General features: G+C 39.4%; 2 gene segments (V, D, J or C); both read left to right on the forward strand.

Annotated features, from left to right (window-relative positions):
* Window positions 1-22,711, forward strand: part of LOC102415345 — a gene marked incomplete in the record, with an annotated part of 786,957 nt that overhangs the window by 250,041 nt on the left and 514,205 nt on the right.
* On the forward strand, window positions 2,975-3,774 carry LOC112587975. The segment is given in 2 exon segments: window positions 2,975-3,103; window positions 3,303-3,774. Coding segments are annotated over 2 exon segments (471 nt in total).

Raw genomic sequence — 22,711 nt, forward strand, 5'->3', positions numbered from 1 at the left:
TATGAGAGGTGATAGGAGAGCCACAGCCTCCAAAAATTATCATTCTTAATAGAGAAAGAAGGGATGAAAGGAGGAGGAACAGAATCTCATACATAATGAAACAGTGGAAAGAGACAAAAAGATTTTATTCACAATCATCTCTTTATCCCCCTGAAACTCTATTTAAAAGATAGTAAATAAAATAGAATGGGTATACACCTGAAAATACAGAGAACAGAAATGGAGTTAGCAGCGCAGAGTGCTATCAACAAATTTCAGAGGATGAGAAGTATAAGGAGGAACGAAGACTTGTAGAATAGTTGAAGAAGGAACCTAGACCTAGTGTGAGATGCATCACAATGCATGCTGAACACCTGTGCAAAGGTTAAGAAAACAAGGCACTGATCATCTTTGAATAATTGAGAAAGACGGTGTTGCCCTCATAAGTGCACATGTGTGAGTGTTGAGGGTTTTGGGGAGCACTAAAACAGGAGGCCTGAGTGAGGTCACTTGTAAGCAAAGAACAGCCGTGCTCTCCACAATTCTTTATGACAAGCAAGATGACTTTCTAAACTCAGCATAAAAGTGGAAGTTAGTCTTTAATGAACTGAGAACAACACGAAGAATTCCCCCAAACTTTGTATGTGCTGTGCTGTGCTTAGTCACTTCAGCTGTGTCTGACTTTTGCAACCCCATAGACTCCTCTGTCCATGGCTCCTCTGTCTCAGGCTCCTCTGTCCATGGGATTCTCCAGGCAAGAATCTGTGTTGCCATTTCCTTCTCCAGGGGACCTTCCTAACCCAGGAATCGAACCCAGGTCAGGTAGATTCTTTACTGTATGAACCACCAGGGAAGACCAATAATACTGGAGTGGGTAGCCTGTCCCTTCTCGAGGGGAACTTCCCGACTGAGGAATCAAACTGGGGTCTCCTGCATTGCAGGCGGATTCTTTACCAGCTGAGCTACCCAAGTTTGTTAAACTTTACTATTAAACTTTTTGACTTCTACTCATTGTTTAGGCTTTATTTTCTTAAAAGTGTTCTGTAAATTTTTTTCCCTTCTCTCCTATAACCCCTTGCAAACACTGATCTTTTTACTGTCTCCATAGTTTTGCTTCGTCCAGAATATTACATAGTTGGAATCATATGGTATGTAGCTTTTTCAGATTGGTTTCTTTCACTTGTGTATGTGTGTGCTCAGTCCCTTCAGTCCTGTCTGACTCTTTGTGACCCTGTGGACTGTAGCCATAACAATGGCTATGTAACAATTTTAAAGGTTACTTTCCATTTATAGTTATTACAAAATATTGGCTATATTCTCCATGTTGTAACAATACATCCTTAAGCCGACCTTATACCCAATTGTTTGCATCTCCCACACCCACACCCCTCTACTGGCTCTGACCCCACTAATAACCACCAGTTTGTTCTCTATGAGTCTGCTTTTATTGTTATATTCACTAGTTTATTGTGTTTGTTAGATTCTATACACAAATGATATCATATGGTATTTGTCTTTCTCTGACTTATTTCACTTAGCATAATGCCCTCCAAGTCCATCCCTGTTGCTTCAAATGACAAAATTTTGTTCTTTTAATAAATTACCGTATTTACAGCACAACTTCTATAAATAAGGATTTATTTTGAACTAAAGATATGAAAAAAAAAGCACAAGATGAAATTTGTCAAATTTTTTAAGGCATAAATTTCCATGAAATGACATTTTAAGAGTAAGAGTTTACTTTTAGTTTCCACTTCAATCTAGGCGGTGACTGTTTTCCTCTGACTACTTTCTTCATCAGGAAGCATGCAGTGAATGGGACTGGAGTTTTGTGATGCTGCAGTTGTGGGTCTGAAGGGGTCTTTGTTGAGGGTTTCAGTCCACTAGGGGGCACTGTAGGCTTTACAAGACATGAAGACTTTTTCTGATGATTCCAAAGATGGAACAGTTAAGAGAGGGAGCCCAGAGAGCATGGGAAACAGTCAAATTATAGACAGCAAAGGTGGGGAGTGGGGAACAGTGTTTCTGTCAAGTTCATTTCAGATTTCAGCTTTGTCATTCTATATAAGGTTTGGAAAGCTGTAGCCCTTACCCCTGTAAATCCATGGTGAGGATGATTTTCTGAGCAGAAGTAGAGAAATAGGGATACTACTGAGCTCTGAGAGCATGGAAGCTCAACAGAAAACATCTGTGTTACCTGGATTCATTTTTAAAGTTTTTATGACAAAATTCCTCAAACCCACTGACCCAGAAATTATTCCAATACCTCAGACCTCCTACCTTTTCATATATTTCCTCGAGAGTAGAAAGAACAAGAATAAAAAGAGGAAAAAATAAGGAACAAAAATAGAAGGAAAGGAGAAACACAATATTGAATTTAAGCAAAAAAGTGTGGCCAGATCAGAATTAGCTGTGGGTCAACAGGGCGTCCAAGAATTAAGGCAGAGTGAACATTATATGCATGTCCTGTTTTTCAACAACCAAATTCTTATTGGAATCATTTCTATGCAGAGGCTGACTATATATCTTGGTTTCTAAATGATTTCAAGAAATTGTATTTACTTCTGCAATAAACAATGCATGTATCAGATAGTTTTCCTTGATCAGAATTTTCACATAACCGAATTATCTAAATCTCTGCCAAACTATGCAATCTGAAAAATGGGTCATCCTTCCCTATAATTCCTCAAGGTTCTATGTAATCCATCCTGACACAACTCTTCTAGAAATATCATCGACCTTTCCTCACACATTATCCCACAATCTTCTCTTACATATAGTCTTTTAAGAAAAAAAAATTCTTTATGACTTCACATATTGGAAATATTGCTTTTACCTCTCTGCCCTGCCCCCCCAAACCTCAGTTTTGGAGAAATTGCTGACCTTACTGCAGTCTCACTAGGCCACTGTGGGTGGAGTTTCCTGTTAAGTGAGTTGACTCACCTCAGATGTGATTGGTCCTCAGTGATTCTGGAGGAACATACTGACAATAAGAACAAAATTTCTCTGGCCCCAAGACTCTATATTCTTCAGAGTAGGGGTGAAGGCACCTCAGTAACTGGGCAAGGGATCATGAAGAGAAAATGGGGAGCCCTGCTGGGGTTTCTGTGGGTCCAGATTTGCTGTGAGTCGGGGTCATCCCAGATAGGGAACTGGGGAGTGTCCACAGCTGTCAGTGGGAGGGAGGGGAGGAAAGCTGACCTGGAGCTCCTAGATGGTCCTACATCCTCAGGTGTTTCCTGAGATAGTTTCCTGGTCTGGAAATCCCATCCGTGACTCCTCAGTGACATCATTCGTGTTTGCTTCTCTCTCTTTCCAAGCAGGGGTGAGGGGAGTGAAGGTGGAGCAGAGTCCTTCAGTCTTGAGCCTCCAGGAGGGAGCCAACTCCACTCTGAGGTGCAATTTTTCTGAGACGGTGAACAATGTGCAGTGGTTCCAGCAGAATCCCAGAGGCAGCCTCACCAGGCTGTTTTTCATAGCTTCAGGGATGAAGAAGAATGAAAGGATGAGTTCCACAGTGAATTCTAAGGAGCGGTATAGTACCCTACACATCACAGCCTCCCAGCTGGAGGACGCAGCCACCTACCTCTGTGCGGTGGAGGCACAGTGCTCCCAGGCGGCCTGCAGCCTGTACCCAAACTGCAGCTGCCTCAGCCCCAGCCCTCCACAGTACTACAGCATCCAAGTACCCTTGTTACCTCTTTGGGTTTCCAGATTCATAACTCAGCATTTTTTCCTCTGAAGATCAGATCCTTTAGGACTGTCATTTCACTTTTTTTTTTTTTTTTGTCCTTCTTCTTCCCAGAAATCTCTTGTGGATACAAAGCTCTAATATGGAGCCATTGTAAAAACTGATGTAGATGCCAATACTCAATGTCCTGTTGAAACAGTCTAGTGCTCCTGATAGATAAAATGTAAGCTACATTTTATATATAAGTATATATATATATATATATGTATATAAATTTCTCTGATGGAAAATGCTTGGAAAAATATACAGTGATCAACAAATAGAAAGAGATGACTCAATTTTTTGGTTAACTGCACGTGTGTGTTCCTTCGAAGTGAAAAGGGAATTAAATGTGTGTAATGTTTTTAAAGTTTGTATTCAGATTTTTGAGTCCTGGTAATAACAAATATGAGAAAAATAATTTTTTATGTGAAGACAAGGCAGAGACTGGAGTGATGTGTCTGAAAGCCAAGGAGCACCAAATACTGATGGCAGTTGCCAAAAGCTAAGAGAAAGGCATCAAAATTTATAGCAGCTTTATTAATAATTACCCAAATTTGGGACTAACCAAGATGTCCTTCAACAAGAGGATGGATAAGTAAATTGTGGTACATCCAAACAATGGAATATTATTCAGTGTTAAAAAGAAATGGGCTGTCAAGCCATAAAAATACAGAAGAAACTTAAATGCATGATACTAAGTGAAAGAAGTCAATCTAAAAGGCTGCCTACTATATGATTCCAACTATATGACATTCTGGAAAAGGCAAAATTATAAAGGGAGTAAAAACCAGTGATTGAAAGAATTGAGGGGAGTGGAAGGATGAATGGGCAGAGCACAAAGGATTTTTAGGAGTGAAACTACTCTCCGTGATACTATAATGATGAACACATGCCACTATACCTTTGTGTAAACCCGCTGAGCGCCGGATAATTGATGCTTTTGAACTGTGGTGTTGGAGAAGACTCTTGAGAGTCTCTTGGACTGCAAGGAGATCCAACCAGTCCATTCTGAAGGAGATCAGCCCTGGGTGTTCATTGGAAGGACTGATGCTAAAGCTGAAACTCCAATACTTTGGCCACTTCGTGCGAAGAGTTGACTCACTGGAAAGACCCTGATGCTGGGAGGGATTGGGGGCAGGAGGTGAAGGGGACGACAGAGGATGAGATGGCTGAATGGCATCACGGACTCAATGGGCGTGAGTTTGAGCGAACTCTGGGAGTTGGTAATGGACAGGGAGGCCTGGTGTGCTGCGATTGATGGGGTCGCAAAGAGTCGGACACGACTGAGCGACTGAACTGAACTGAACTGAACTGAACTGAACTGATAGAACATACAACACCAAGAGTGAATCCTGGTAAATTATAGACTTTGGGTGATTATAATGTGTTAATATGGGTTCATCAGTTGCGAGAAATAGACCAGTCTCATGTGGAAGTTGATAAGAAGAGAGGTAATGCAAGTGTGGGATTAGGAGGTATATTGGAAACCTCTGCATCTTCTCTTTAATTTTTCTGTGAACCTAAAATGATCAAAAGTCTCAACAAATTAGATTCAGATATATGAAACTAATTTGTAGGAATAGTTAATGCATTTTAGGAAAATGATGCCACTAGAAACGTTGAAAGTGAAAGTGTTAGTTGATCCATCCTGTCCTACTCTAGGTGACCCCATGAACTGTAGCCTGCCAGGCTCCTATTTCCATGGAATTCTCCAGGCAAGAATACTGGAGTGGGTTGCTATTTCCTACTCCAAGGGATCTTCCTAACCCAGGGATTGGACCCAGGAATGGACCCAGAGATCGAGCTGAGGTCTCCTGCATTGCAGGCAAATTCTTTACCATTTGAGTCACCAGGGAAACACACTAGAAACATTACCTAATGAAACTTTACCCTGCTTCTTGTAAAGAAGATTCAAAATTTTCATTTTGCACTGGTTCTAAAAATGGTATAGGTGATCCCCACCTACACTTGCAAGGAGAAAGACAGAAGCCAGAAAGCAATTTGGTTGCTTTAGAAAGAGCCTCTTGCTTTACCTGTTGGCAACTCATCTACTTCCTCCAGGTCCTCCAGTTGTGCAGATGTTTTTTCTTTTATTCCTACAAGATGAAATAAGACTTATAGAATGAATCACCAAAAGAACATCTTCTACCAATTCGGTCACAAAGCCCCTTTGACCTCACACTCTGTGATGATGCTTACACTCAGTGAGCCACGTCCCATTTTATGTCATGTAAAGCGTCTGTCTACAATGCGGAAGACCCGGCTTCAATCCCTGGGTCAGGAAGATCCCCTGAAGAAGGAAATGGCAATCCACTCCAGTACTATTGCCTGGAAAACCCCATGGACAGAGGAGCCTGGTAGGTTAAGGTCCATGGGCTCGCAAAGAGTCAGACACGACTGAGCAACTTGACTTTGACTTTGACTTTGACTATGGATTTATATTCTCCTTGATCTTATAGGAGAAATGAAATCACAGATAGGAATTCATTCCAAGGAAGGCCCTAGGGTTAATTAGTGGCAACTGCAGCCCCCGAAGACTGCATGTGATGCGAAAATAGTGTTGGGGTTCCAGAGTGCAAGGGGTTTCTCCCCACTCTCTCTCATCACTTTACATTGTATATAAGTAGACCTCAATAAAGGTTTGTTCTTCTAAATAGTATAAAAGAATTTAGAGCTAGATGTGCCCATAGACAGGGTTTAGTTCAACCTCATTTTACAAAACAGGAAATAGATCAAAGATGACTGAATGAAAAATTATATAATTAAAAAATAGATCAAATGAGCTAGCAGTAGAAAGTAGAGGATAAACTGGATATCCTCACCTCCTCCTTAATGTTCTTTTCCTATCTCCTACTTCCAGACCCTTGTTGCTGAGCAAAGAAAAGCTGTCTAATGCAAACTGCAACACTTAGATCTCTGCCATTTCGTACTTGCATTTTAGGATACATTTCAACTGTTTCTACTGTCAATTCTCTGAGAAAGCAAGGGACCACTGAAACCCAGCTTAGGAGACAGTCTGAGATAACAGGCAGTTGAAATGTCAAATGATCTTCTCTCTGTTACTCTGATCTTTGGCTTATAAGTTCCTTTTAGAGACAGTTTTCCTATATAACAGGCAAAAGAAAATGGTATATTGGCTGAACTTGATAGTTTCATATATATATATATATATATATATATATGTTTGGCTGGTTGGTTTGTTTAGGAGAGTGAATCATGGTGCTTTTATAATTTAAAAACTATATATCAGGCCCATCATTGAACAAAGAGCAACAACATCTACCTTTTTTCAGCTTATAAACAAATTCTCTATCTCCATATTCTTACTGTGCATGAGTGCTGAAGAATTGATGCTTTTGAACTATGGTGTTGGAGAAGGCTCTTGAGAGTCACTTGGACTGCAAGGAGATCCAGCCAGTCCATCCTAAACGAGATCAGTCCTGGGTGTTCATTGGAAGGACTGATGTTGAAGCTGAAACTCCAATACTTTGGCCACCTGATGCAAAGAGCTGACTCATTTGAAAAGACCCTGATGCTGGGAAAGATTGAGGGCAGGAGGAGAAGGGGATGACAGAGGATGAGATGGTTGGATAGCATCACCAACTCGGTGGACATGGGTTTGGGTGGACTCCGGCAGTTGGCGATGCACAGGGAGGCCTGGCATGCTGCAGTTCATGGGGTCACAAAGAGTCGGACATGACTGAGTGACTGAACTGAACTGAATTGAGATTATGTCAATCTGAGGCATAATTTGCTTGACCTTTGCTGTTTTTATGCATGTCCCTCGTAGGCACAGCCATGAAAGGACACTTAACCAGAGTTCAGTAGTTAGAGATGTGACCACCAGATGGTGGTGCACCTCTGCTGATCAGAACATGTGGAGGGTTCATGTGAGTGGGTTCTGAATGCATAGGCTTAGGGCAGAAGCACAGCCTTTTACTTATTGGCTGGGTAGACAATGAAAGAAACCACTAGAGAAAAGAAGGGATCCCTTGGTAACAGAAGCAGGTCGCCTGGTTGGAGACTGCAGGTCCACAATTGATCCTAAATGGGAAAAACAATGAAGACACCCATTGGAGCTTTAATCATGTTCTTATGGCTGCAGCTGGACTGTGAGTTGAGGGTTTAAGGGTAACGGAGTGTATTAGTAGATATTCGTTAGACACTGAGACTGATTTTATTCAGGTTTCTTCTAGTTATTGTAGAAAAGGGAAAGTAAATTGTGGAACTTAATAATCTGACAACCCTTCTTCTTTCTCTGACTTTGACTTCCTCCATAGGTGTCAGCCTTGGAAACGAGGTGGAGCAGAGTCCTTCTACCCTGAGTGTCCAGAAGGGAAACAGCTCTGTTATCACCTGCACTTATACAGACACAGCTTCAGACTACTTCCCTTGGTATAAACAAGAACCTGGGAAAGGTCCCCAGCTCCTTATAGCTATTCGTTCAAATATGGGTGAAAAAAAGACCAGAGACTGACTGTTTTATTGAATGAGACCGCCAAACATCTCTCCCTGCACATCTCAACCATCCAACCTGGAGACTCAGCTGTCTACTTCTGTGCAGCAAGGACACAGTGCTTCCCAGGCACCAGCTACCTGTACTCATACTTGTGACTGGGGCAGCCCCCCTTCCCTTGGTGCAACCTTCAAAGTAGCATTTGTCATATTGTGTGTCTTCAAGTGGAAACTGATGTGTTAGACAAGCATAGAATAAGAAGGTTAGGTTCAAGATGACCCAGAAAGTATGACACATTTTATGGATAATTTCTGCTTACTGAATTCTTGAAGGGAGATAGCATTGTTTTGTTTTGAAATTGTAAGATTGCCTTTACATTTGCCACTCACACTCCTTTTCCATAAATAACCTCTTGGTATCAATTCACAATCCTTATTATGAATGGGTTTTTTTAATACTGTGTTTTGAAAACAGCATTTATTATTTTTCTGATTACATATTGCATGCCAATTATAGGGAAATGTCTGATATCCAATAAATATGATTTTGACAATTCTGCAATCACATAATATTGTGAATATTCAGCTTACCTTTTTAAAGAATTATTGTTACAATAGGCTTATAATGTTTTTCACTTACTATTATATGTTGAATTGAGCATTCACCATTCACATAGTTGATTATCAGTAGATGTTTGTTAAAGAAATAAGAAATGGTGACTCCTGCAATGCAGGAGACCCTGATTCAATTCCTGGGTTGGGAAGATCTGCTGGAGAAAGTGTAGGCTACCCACTGCAGTATTCTTGGGCTTTGCTTGTGGCTCAGCTGGTGAAGAATCCACCTGCAATGTGGGAGAGCTGGGTTCAATCCCTGGATTGAGAAGATCCCCTGGAGAAGGGAAAGGCTACCCACTCCAGTATTGTGGCCTGGAGAATTCCATGGGCTGTATAGTCTATGGGGTCACAGAGTCGGACATGATGAGCGACTTTCACTTTTAGTTTAACAGGCATACGTGATATGTGAACTGTGTTAAAAATCTATAACTATGACTATAAGTATACTTTTTGCAATTTAATGTATCCAAGATAGATCCACAAGTTCAGCTACTTCGTTAATTTTGTTTTTGCTAATGATTGGTTTAAAAAGGAGTTTAGAATAGTTATTACATAGACAGCCTGGTATTGTTTCTTTTCAATATTTAAGATAAGATTATTTTAAAACACATTAATTCACATTTGGTATGAGAGTGTTAAAAAAAATCTGTTCAGGACATGAAGGCATTTTGAATAGCAGAGGTGCTATCAGGAGAACCTTTCACTGAGAAGGGTAACAAAATTGAATAACCTAAGGGGAAATTAATATTTTATATTAGTCAACTGATTGGTAGAAAAAGGTTGGGTGTTTTAGATTGGAGAACAATTTGTGCTATGTGTGGTACTATCAGATTTAATGGAGATTCCAGGGCAGAGATCTGAAAAAACTTCAACCAGTTCAGCTGAGGCTGTAATTACTTTGAGATAAGAAGGTAAGTTCTGTTCAACTTTAAGGGGTAGGCCACCATAGGTAACAGCCCTCTGCTGTTTGCCATTGTTGACTAAAAAGATGCACAACGTGAGAGTTGAGAGCTAAGTTTTACTTGGGGCAAAATGAGGACTGCAGCCGGGGAGACCGAAGCTCAGATAGCTCTGAGACTGCTCCAAAGAGGTAGGGGGGGAAAGTCAATATATAAGATTTTGGTGAAGGGGGAATTCAATGCAATCAAGTGCTTACTTTACAAAAGATTTTCTGCTAGTCACAAGGAGCTGACATCACCATGAAGGGATTTAGTGCTTTTCTAGATATGAAGAGATGCAAGGATTGGGATCATGAAATCAGTTCCTGAAAATATCTAACCATGTAAAGACCTGTTTCACCAGTTTCCCTGGAGCACAGAGTGCCTCACTCTCCACCCTGCACTCCCCTTAGCAGGTGTTGAAGGTCAGCAGCCGCAGCAGCACAGGGTTCAGTCTCTGCAGAGGCAGAAGACAGATGCCCTCGCTATTGTTCAGTGGCTGGCAAATAGTCTTGGCAAGTGCCAGTTTGTAGTTGACACCATGTTGTTTAATAATATCCTTAGGCATGATTTTCCATTTACATTCTTACACAAATATTATGATCAGTAGTGGTCTTATGATCAACTGTCTTATGGAGGTCTCTTGTGGTATATTCCCTTAGAACTAGGTGCACAGAATATAGAGGCTTTTTGTGGCTTTTTTGGGCTTCCCTGGTGGCTCAGATGGTCAAGAATCTGCCTACATTGATGGAGACTTGGGTTCAATCCTGGGGTTGGAAAGATCCACTAAAGAAGGGAATGGCTACCCACTCCAGTATTCTTGCCTGGAGAATGCCATGGACAGAGGAGCCTGGCAGGTCTGGGGTCGCAAAGAGTCAGACCTGACTGAGAGGGTTCCAATTGAATTAATGGGAACAATATAAATTCAAAGGTTTGATAACCCGATGACCAAAATCTAGCATCTATTTGCCCTCTCTGAACAGACCTGGGTTGTCAGAACAAATAGAGAAGAGAAAGGGACCACTTTGACAGGGCTCCATGTCTGCGAGATTCATCCTAGCCTTCTGCAAAGGGAGATTATCTTTTCTCCTGCTATTAGGTTCCAAGTTAGATAAGATAAACAGATGTTGATGAACAGATGAACAGTTGTTGTAGTGAAGAATTATAGTGATCGTTATATTGATATGTAGGTTGAGAAAGCTGCAGTAATTAACACAAACAGATTTTTCTTCTTTTCATAAAACAATTTATTTCTATCTTAAGTGAAAGAAAGCATATGTAGGTATGAGGATAAATGATCATTACATCTTATGTTGTTTCCATAATACATTACATGCAGTATCTTAAAACAAGTTCCATCATAGACACAACAGTTGAACACAGTAGTTCGTCAAATTATCACTCTTCCTTTCAACATCAAATTTGACTTGTGTTTATTTTCATATGTAATTGATGTCAACTGAAAATGGGTTTGGGTGGGCTCCGGGAGTTGGTGATGGGCAGGGAGGCCTGGCATGCTGCGGTTCATGGGGTCGCAAAGAGTCGGACATGACTGAGCAACTGAACTGAACTGAACTGAACTGAAGAGCTGGTTAATGCAAAAGGAAGTTTGGGGTGAGTGAGACACTCACCTGGTCCATAGAGAAGTTGACATGAGCCGCAGCAACTTGCTACTCCAGGAAACCCCTGTTTCCTGTTGTGGGGCAGCAGCAGCACATGCCCAGCAATTCTTCCCTCACCCTGTCAAGCTCACCCTGCAAGGCTTTGACATTGAAGAAGAAGATATTTTCCATCTAGTGGAAGAGCTGAAACATGCTTCTCTCAAGCCTTCTGAAAGTGGTCCTGGCTTCACTGTGTTTAGGTAAGGATGGTCCCGGGGGAACTGTGCCTCCTCTGTGACCTAAGGACTGGGGGAACAGGCAGTCTTATGGGAACCCTGGGAAGAAGTGGGGTCTAAAACAGGATTTCTTTATTCCATACCACTTATTCCTGAAGTTCTGATTCTATTTTCTTTCTTTAGGATCCATTATTGCCCAGAAGGTAACTCAAGACCAACCACAAGTATTAGGGCAGGAGAAGGAAGCTGTGACCCTGGACTGCAAGTATGACACCGGTGATTCACGTTATAGTTTATTCTATTTTTTTATTTTTTTATATATATTATATATATATATATATTTATTTATTATATTTAAGCAGGGCAAAGACTAATAGAGTTTTGCCAAGAAAATGCACTGGTCATAGCAAACACCCTCTTCCAAAAACACAAGAGAAGACTCTACAAATGGACATCACCAGATGGTCAGCACCGAAATCAGACTGATTATATTCTTTGCAGCCAAAGATGGAAAAGCTCTATACAATCAACAAAAACAAGACCAGGAGCTGACTGTGGCTCAGATCATGAAATCCTTATTACCAAATTCAGACCTAAATTTAAGAAAGTAGGGAAAACCACTAGACCATTCAGGTATGACCTAAATCAAATCCCTTATGATTATACAGTGGAAGTGAGAAATAGATTTAAGGGCCTAGATCTGATAGAGTGCCTGATGAACTATGGAATGAGGCTCATGACATTGTACAGGAGACAGGGATCAAGACCATCTCCATGGAAAAGAAATGCAAAAAAGCAAAATGGCTGTCTGGGGAGGGCTTACAAATAGCTGTGAAAAGAAGAGAAGTGAAAACCAAAGGAGAAAAGGAAAGATATAAGCATCTGAATGCAGAGTTCCAAAGAATAGCAAGAAGAGATAAAAAAAAAAAAGCCTTCTATCAATGCAAAGATATAGAGGAAAACAACAGAGTGGGAAAGACTAGAGATCTCTTCAAGAAAATTAGAGATACCAAGAGAACATTTCATGCAAAGATGGACTCGATAAAGGACAGAAATGGTATGGACCTAACAGAAACAGAAGATATTAAGAAGAGGTGGCAAGAATACACAGAAGAACTGTACAAAAAAGATCTTCACAACCCAGATAATCACAATGGTGTGATCACTCACCTAGAGCCAGACATCCTGGAAGGTGAAGTCAAGTGGGCCTTAGAAAGCATCACTACAAACAAAGCTAGTGGAGGTGATGGAATTCCAGTTGCGCTATTTCAAATCCTGAAAGATGATGCTGTGAAAGTGCTGCACTCAATATGTCAGCAAATTTGGCAATCTCAGCAGTGGCCACAGGACTGGAAAAGGTCAGTTGTCATTCCAATCCCAAAGAAAGGCAATGCCAAAGAATGCTCAAACTACCACACAATTGCACTCATTTCACACGCTAGTAAAGTAATGCTCAAAATTCTCCAAGCCAGGCTTCAGCAATATGTGAACTGTGAACTTCCAGATGTTCACGCTGCTTTTAGAAAAGGCAGAGGAACCAGAGATCAAATTGCCAACATCTGCTGGATCATGGAAAAAGCAAGAGAGTTCCAGAAAAACCTCTATTTCTGCTTTATTGACTATGCCAAAGCGTTTGAGTGTGTGGATCACAATAAACTGTGGAAAATTCTGAAAGAGATGGGAACACCAGACCACCTCACGTGCCTCTTAATAAATTTGTATGCAGGTCAGGAAGCAACAGTTAGAACTGGACATGGAACAACAGACTGGCTCCAAATAGGAAAAGGAGTACATCAAGGCTGTATATTGTCACCCTGTTTATTTAACTTCTATGCCGAGTACATCATGAGAAACGCTGGACTGGAAGAAGCACAAGTTGGAATCAAGATTGCCCAGAGAATATCAATAACCTCAGATATGCAGATGACACCACCCTTATGGCAGAAAGTGAAGAGGAACTCAAAAGCCTCTTGATGAAAGTGAAAGAGGAGAATGAAAAAGTTGGCTTAAAGCTCAACATTCAGAAAACGAAGATCATGGCATCAGGTCCCATCCCTTCATGGGAAATAGATGGGGAAACAGTGGAAACAGTGTCAGACTTTATTTTTCTGGGCTCCAAAATCACTGCAGATGGTGACTGCAGCCATGAAATTAAAAGACGCTTACTCCTTGGAAGGAAAGTTATGACCAACCTAGATAGCATATTGAAAAGCAGAGACATTACTTTGCCAACAAAGGTCCATCTAGTCAAGGCTATGGTTTTTCCTGTGGTCATGTATGGATGTGAGAGTTGGACTGTGAAGGAGGCTGAGCGCCAAAGAATTGATGCTTTTGAACTGTGTTGTTGGAGAAGACTCTTGAGAGTCCCTTGGACTGCAAGGAGATCCAACCAGTCCATTCTGAAGGAGATCAGCCCTGGGATTTCTTGGGAAGGAAAGATGCTAAAGCTGAAACTCCAGTACTTTGACCACCTCATGTGAAGAGTTGACTCACTGGAAAAGACTCTGATGCTGGGAGGGTTTGGGGGCAGGAGGAGAAGGGGATGACAGAGAACGGCTGGATGGCATCACTGACTCGATGGACGTGAGTCTGAGTGAACACCGGGAGTTGGTGATGGACAGGGAGGCCTAGCGTGCTGCGATTCATGGGGTTGCAAAGAGTCGGACACGACTGAGCGACTGAACTGAACTGAACTGTGAACAACATTTTTCGAAGTACTGTATGAACTATGTTCTGTCTCTGGTCTTGCCTTTCACTGCACATGCCTCCAAAAGCATTTTTGCCTTCATGTGGCTGATATTGCACCCCTCTAGGCCCTCTCTTTCAATCACTGTTACACAATCCCAAATATTCCTTCTCTCCAATTTCCTCCTTCTACCTCGAATCCCATTTTTCTCAGTGTTTTAAAAATTGAATGGTAATGGGTGGTTGCTAAGCAATCTTGTATAGTAGCTGCCTCTTATATTTGTATTTGGAAAGCAATTGTGTAGAGTAGAAATCTTCTTTACCATAAGTGAGGCTGGAAAAACTGGACAGCTACATGTAAAAGAATGAAATCAGAACACTCTCTAACATCATACACAATAATAAACTGAAAATGGATTAAAGGCCTAAATAAAAGACCGGATACTATAAAACTCTTAGAGGGTAACATAGGCAGAGCACTCTTTGACATAAATCACAGTAGAATCTTTTCTTGGTCTACCTCCTAGAGTAATGAAAATAAAAACAAAATAAACAAATGGAACCTAATTAAAATTAAAAGCTTTTACATAGCAAAGGAAATCATAAACAAAACAGAAAGAAAATCCACAGAATGAGAGAAAATATCTGCAACAGAATTGACAAGGGATTAGTCTCCAAAATATACAAACAGCTCATGTAGATCCATTAAAAAAAAAAAAAAAAAAAAAAAAAACAAGCAACTCAGATTAAAAATGAGGGGAAGATCCAATAGACATTTCTCCAAAGAACATGTACAGGTGACCAAGAGGCACATGAAAAGATGCTCAACGCCACTAATTATTAGAGAGATGCAAATCAAAACTACAATGAGATATCACTTCACACTGATCTTTGGGCTTCCCTGGTGGTTCAGTTGGTAAAAAATCTGCTTGCAATGTGGGAAACCTGGGTTTGATCCCTGGGTTGGGAAGATCCCCTGGAGAATGGAAAGACTACCCATTCCAGTATTCTGTTTTCTAGAATTCCGTGGACTGTATAGTCTATGGGGTCACAAAGAGTTGGACACGACTGAGTGACTTTCATTTTAACTCACACGATCAGAATGGCCATCATCAAAGAACCTACAAACAATAAATGCTGGAGAAGGTATGGAGAAAAGAAGAAAAGGGAAACTTCCTACACTGTTGGTGGGAATGTAAATTGGTATAGCCACTATGGAGAGCAGTATGGAAGTTCCTTAAAAAACTAAAAAGAGTGCTACCATATGACCCAGCAATTCCACTCCTGGGCATAAATCTGGAGTAAACCATAATTTGAAAAAATACATGTACCCTAATGTTCACTGCAGCACTATTTACAATACCAAGGACGTGGAAGCAACCTTTATGTCTATGGAAAGAATGGATAAAGAAGATGTGGTACGTATATACAATGCAACATTACTCAGCCATAAAAAAACAATGAAATAATGCCATTTGCAGCAACATGGATAGACCTAGAGACTGTCATACTGATTGAAGTCAAACAAAGACAAATATCATATAATATTTATAATACTTATATGTGGAATCTTAAAAAATGGTACAAATGAACCTATTTCCAAAACAGAAGTAGAGTCACAGAAATAGGAAACAAATTTATGGTTATCAAGGGGGAAGTAGGGGAGGCATAAATTAGGAGGTTGGGATTGTCATATACACACTTCTATATATATAATATAGAGAGATAACTAATAAGAAACCTACTATAGAGCACAGGGAATGCTACTCAATACTTTGTAATGACCTACATGGGAATATAATTCTAAAAAGAGTGGATATGCTGTATATGTACAACTGATTCACTTTGTTGTACATCAGAAACTGACTTTGTAAATCAACTATACTCCAGTAAACATTAATTTTAAAAAGACTTAAATATGTTTAACTCAAAAAATCTTACCATCCTAACAGACATTTTTTTACCATATTAATAATTTTAAGTGTATAATATGGTGATATTAAATGCATTTACATTATTATTAAACAGCAACATTATTCATCTCTAGAACTCTTTTCATGTTGAAAAGCTGAAAATTTGTACTCATTAAATAGTACTCATTAAAGAGTAACTCCCCATTCCCCTATCCCTCCAGCGCCTGACCACTACTATTCTGCTCTCTCTGAGTTTGACTACTTTAGACATCCTGTATAAGTGGAATCATGCAACCCAGGTCATTTTGTGTCTTATTTCATTTATCATGATGTACTCAAGTTTCATCTATATTGCAGCATGTTTTAGAATTTCTTTCCTTTTTAAGGTTGAATAATATTCTAGTGTAAGTATAGACCATACTTCATCTATCTATTCATTTGTTGATATTTGGGTTGCTTCCACCTTTTGATGGAAACATAGATATATAAATATCTCAGTATTTTGGGTATATACCATAATTTCAATTTTTGATATAATTAGAAATGGAATTCCTGAATCATATGACACTTCTATTTAAAATTTTTGAGAAATATTTATCCTAGTTAATTTGAACAGCTCTCCTCTAGACCACTTTATCACAAGCCAGTTTCAAGGACTAGAGAAAGTGAGTGATCAGGAGCTGTGAATGAAGTTTTGGGACTCTGGTGGTTCACCTAAACCCAGAAAAATCTATCATCTTTGCTATAGTGCATTGCTCAGGTGCCTAACAATTGATCTGAAAGGAACGGCTTGAACTGCAGCTTGGGTATTCTTTCTAATGTGTTGCAACCCTCTTTTGATGAAAGGGTCAAATCTGTGATTATTTAGTCACTTTTTATTAGTTCAATGTGCAGAAACAAAGAAGAAAGTTGTTAACAGACTGTATTGTGTGCATGTGTGCTTTTTTGCTTCAGTCATGTCCAGCTCTTTGTGACCCTGTGGACTGTAGCCTGCCAGGCTCCTCTGTCCATGGGATTATCCTGGTAAGAATAGCAGAGTGAGTTGCCATTTCCTCCTCCGGGGGATCTTCCCAACTCAGGGATCCAACTTGCAGCTTCTGCATTGCAGGTGGGTTCTTTACCACTGAGCCACCAGGGAAGCCCCTGAAAATAATCTATAGTATAAAAAACAGGGAACCAGGTTTTGCTATCAGAGAGATTTCTATTCAGAATTATTAGTTCTGCCATGAACTTTCTAGACACTTGTGAGCCTTGTTTTATTATGTAAAATGGGAGAGTGATAGATTCTTTGACATTGTATTGTGGCAAGTTATCAATAGTGTAGTCACAGAGGCTGGCAAGTAGCAGTTGATTAATTAATGAGAATAACCTTAATAGATGCAGAAAAAGCATTTGAGAAAATTCAGCATCTATTCCTGTTTTAAAACTTCCAGCAAATTAGGACCTAAGGAATTTCCTCAACTTAATAAAAAACCTCTACAAAAACTACAGCAAACGCCATACTTGATGGTGAAAGAATGAATGATTCCCCCCTAATTTCAGCACTAGGGAAAGAATGTTGGCTCTCACCTTTTGTATTTAGTGTTTTACTAGGGATTCCAGCCAGCGTAAAAAGGCAAAAGAAAGAAAAAAAAACAGACAGTTTGGAAATGAAGAAGTGAACCGATCTTTAGTTACAGACAGCATAATTATCTGAGTATAAAATCCAAGTGAATCTATAAAAAAAACTATTAGAAAAAATAAAAAAGTTAAAGTCAAATAAACACCTACCATATGCTCCAGGAATTCCACTCCCAGATATTCACCCAAGAGAAAAATGAAAGCACATGTCTATTAAAAATGTGACATACAATAGCTCAAAGCAACTTTGTAGCAGCCTCAAACTAGAGCTAACAGAAATGTTTGTTAACAGGTGAATAGATTAACAAATCGTTTTATATCTATGTAATGGAAGACTTTTCATCAATACAAAGGAATGAGCCATTGATACTTATAACCATGAGAGAATTTTAATTATGCTGAGTGAAAGAAGTTAGACAAAAGAGTACATATGATTCCGTTTATATCATATAAAATATGCAAACTAATTCATTACGGAAGTGCTACATGAAAATTGGAGTAGGAGGTGGGGAGAGGATTGAGGGGAGATTATAAAGACATGTGAGGAAACTTTTTTGGGTGATGCATTGTTCATTATCTTGATTGGAATAATAGCTTCACAAACGTGTACACATGTCAAATCTCATTAGTTTACTTAAAATAAGTGCAGTATAGTTTTGTGAATGTTGTGTATTAATTAAACAATTAAAAATCCAAATTTAGCAAATGTCTTTCTTCAATATTGCATGAATCTTCTAATGTGACCTCAATTCCAAATATTTCTCCTGTATGTTCTCGTTCTATATGTTTTTTAAATGTGTGGATAGCAAATTTCTATTTATTTTCAACCCAGCATCATCTAAACTTATTTTTTCTTTCTGTTTAATGTGTCAATTTTTTTCAGAATTCCTTCCTAGCATAGTTTTGAGGCCATTTTTGACGACGGAGTTGGAAAATGAAGGAGAAAGGAAGGAATATGTGAACCCAAAAGAGAATCTGAGCCTGATTTTATTACTTAAATCTACATCAGGGAAATTATTTGTATGGACTTTGGACTGATAAAGCTGCCTGATACAAATCCGTGGAGAGTAAACTCCAGGAATCAGACTGAGCTAAACTTCCGCCTTTGTGTCTAAGGGGAGGCTTCCCTTGTGGCTCAGCGGTAAAGCATCTTCCTGTAATGCAGGAGATGCAGGAGTTGTGGGTTTGATTGCCTAGTCAGGAAGATCCCCTGGAGGAGGGCATGACAACCCACTCCAGTTTTCTTGCCTGGAGAATGCCATGGACAGAGAAGCCCGGCAGGCTACAGTCCATAGGATTGCAAAGAGTTGGACACGACTGAAGCAACTGAGTACCCATGCATGTGTGTCTAGGGATGCATGGTTATAGGGTTTTGCAGAAGGTGTGTTCCACTCCAGAACTTCATCCTGATAGCCTTGAGGATTTTTTTTTTCAAAAATGAATATTCATAAAAAGTAAGCTAAAGAAGTGCTTGTTTTTGCTGCTGCTACTTCATAGCAAAAGACAAGTTTAAAAAATTGCATTTCTCCCTGATCATTGATGGCCATCATGCTCTAGGACACTGATTACAAAAGAAATCTTATTTTTTTTTTAATTTTTTAATTTTATTTTATTTTTAAACTATACATAATTGTATTAGTTTTGCCAAATATCAAAATGAATCCGCCACAGGTATACATGTGTTCCCCATCCTGAACCCTCCTCCCTCCTCCCTCCTCATACCATCCCTCTGGGTCTTCCCAGTGCACTAGCCCCAAGCATCCAGTATTGTGCATCGAACCTGGACTGGCAACTCGTTTCTTACATGATATTTTACATGTTTCAATGTCATTCTCCCAAATCCTCCCACCCTCTCCCTCTCCCACAGAGTCCATAAGACTGTTCTATACATCAGTGTCTCTTTTGCTGTCTCGTACACAGGGTTATTGTTACCATCTTTCTAAATTCCATATATATGCGTTAGTATACTGTATTGGTGTTTTTCCTTCTGGCTTACTTCACTCTGTATAATAGGCTCCAGTTTCATCCACCTCATTAGAACTGATTCAAATGTATTCTTTTTAATGGCTGAGTAATACTCCATTGTGTATATGTACCACTGCTTTCTTATCCATTCATCTACTGATGGACATCTAGGTTGCTTCCATGTCCTGGCTATTATAAACAGTGCTGCGATGAACATTGGGGTACACGTGTCTCTTTCCCTTCTGGTTTCCTCAGTGTGTATGCCCAGCAGTGGGATTGCTGGATCATAAGGTAGTTCTATTTCCAGTTTTTTAAGGAATCTCCACACTGTTCTCCATAGTGGCTGTACTAGTTTGCATTCTCACCAGCAGTGTAAGAGGGTTCCCTTTTCTCCACACCCTCTCCAGCATTTATTATTTGTAGACTTTTGGATCGCAGCCATTCTGACTGGTGTGAAATGGTACCTCATGGTGGTTTTGATTTGCATTTCTCTGATCATGAGTGATGTTGAGCATCTTTTCATGTGTTTGTTAGCCATCTGTATGTCTTCTTTGGAGAAATGTCTATTTAGTTCTTTGGCCCATTTTTTGATTGGGTCATTTATTTTTCTGGAGTTGAGCTGGAGGAGTTGCTTGTATATTTTTGAGATTAGTTGTTTGTCAGTTGCTTCATTTGCTATTATTTTCTCCCATTCTGAAGGCTGTCTTTTCACCTTGCTAATAGTTTCCTTTGATGTGCAGAAGCTTTTAAGGTTAATTAGGTCCCATTTGTTTATTTTTGCTTTTATTTCCAATATTCTGGGAGGTGGGTCATAGAGGATCCTGCTGTGATGTATGTCACAGAGTGTTTTGCCTATGTTCTCCTCTAGGAGTTTAATAGTTTCTGGTCTTACATTTAGATCTTTAATCCATTTTGAGTTTATTTTTGTGTATGGTGTTAGAAAGTGTTCTAGTTTCATTCTTTTACAAGTGGTTGACCAGATTTCCCAGCACCACTTGTTAAAGAGATTGTCTTTTCTCCATTGTATATTCTTGCCTCCTTTGTCAAAGATAAGATGTCCATATGTGCATGGGTTTATCTCTGGGCTTTCTATTTTGTACCATTGATCTATATTTTTGTCTTTGTGCCAGTACCATACTGTCTTGATAACTGTGGCTTTGTAGTAGAGCCTGAAGTCAGGTAGGTTGATTCCTCCAGTTCCATTCTTCTTTCTCAAGATAGCTTTTGCTATTCGAGGTTTTTTGTATTTCCATACAAATTGTGAAATTATTTGTTCTAGCTCTGTGAAGAATACTGTTGGTAGCTTGATAGGGATTGCATTTAATCTATAAATTACTTTGGGTTGTATACTCATTTTCACTATATTGATTCTTCCAATCCATGAACATGGTATGTTTCTCCATCTATTAGTGTCCTCTTTGATTTCTTTCACCAGTGTTTTATAGTTTTCTATATATAGGTCTTTAGTTTCTTTAGGTAGATATATTCCTAAGTATTTTATTCTTTCCATTGCAATGCTGAATGGAATTGTTTCCTTAATTTCTCTTTCTATTTTCTCATTATTAGTGTATAGGAATGCAAGGGATTTCTGTGTGTTGATTTTATATCCTGCAACTTTACTATAGTCATTGATTATTTCTAGTAATTTTCTGGTGGAGTCTTTAGGGTTTTCTATGTAGAGGATCATGTCATCTGCAAATAGTGAGAGCTTTACTTCTTCTTTTCCAATTTGGATTCCTTTTATTTCTTTTTCTGCTCTGATTGCTGTGGCCAAAACTTCCAAAACTATGTTGAATAGTAATGGTGAAAGTGGGCACCCTTGTCTTGTTCCTGACTTTAGAGTAAATGCTTTCAATTTTTCACCATTGAGGATACTGTTTGCTGTGGGTTTGTCATATATAGCTTTTATTATGTTGAGGTATGTTCCTTCTATTCCTGCTTTCTGGAGAGTTTTTATCATAAATGGATGTTGAATTTTGTCAAAGGCTTTCTCTGCATCTATTGAGATAATCATATGGCTATTATTTTTCAATTTGTTAATGTGGTGTATTACATTGATTGATTTGCGGATATTGAAGAATCCTTGCATCCCTGGGATAAAGCCCACTTGGTCATGGTGTATGATCTTTTTAATGTGTTGTTGGATTCTGATTGCTAGAATTTTGTTAAGGATTTTTGCATCTATGTTCATCAGTGATATTGGCCTGTAGTTTTTCTTTTTTTGTGGGATCTTTGCCAGGTTTTGGTATTAGGGTGATGGTGGCCTCATAGAATGAGGTGGAAGTTTACCTTCCTCTGCAATTTTCTGGAAGAGTTTGAGCAGGATAGGTGTTAGCTCTTCTCTAAATTTTTGGTAGAATTCAGCTGTGAAGACGTCTGGACCTGGGCTTTTGCTTGCTGGAAGATTTCTGATTACAGTTTCAATTTCCGTGCTTGTGATGGGTCTGTTAAGATTTTCTATTTCTTCCTGGTCCAGTTTTGGAAAGTTGTACTTTTCTAAGAATTCGTCCATTTCTTCCACGTTGTCCATTTTATTGGCATATAATTGTTGATAGTACTCTCTTATGATCCTTTGTATTTCTGTGTTGTCTGTTGTGATCTCTGCATTTTCATTTCTAATTTTATGGATATGATTTTTCTCCCTTTGTTTCTTGATGAGTCTGGCTAATGGTTTGTCAATTTTATTTATCCGCCCAAAGAACCAGCTTTTGGTTTTGTTGATTTTTGCTATGGTCTCTTGTGTTTCTTTTGCATTTATTTCTGCCCTAATTTTTAAGATTTCTTTCCTTCTACTAACCCTGGGGTTCTTCATTTCTTCCTTTTCTAGTTGCTTTAGGTGTAGAGTTAGGTTATTTATTTGACTTTTTTCTTGTTTCTTGAGGTGTGCCTCTATTGCTATGAACTTTCCTCTTAGGACTGCTTTTACCGTGTCCCACAGGTTTTGGGTTGTTGTGTTTTCATTTTCATTCGT

This window comes from Bubalus bubalis, chromosome 11 (assembly GCF_019923935.1).
Source record: "Bubalus bubalis isolate 160015118507 breed Murrah chromosome 11, NDDB_SH_1, whole genome shotgun sequence".
Taxonomy (NCBI): domain Eukaryota; kingdom Metazoa; phylum Chordata; class Mammalia; order Artiodactyla; family Bovidae; genus Bubalus; species Bubalus bubalis.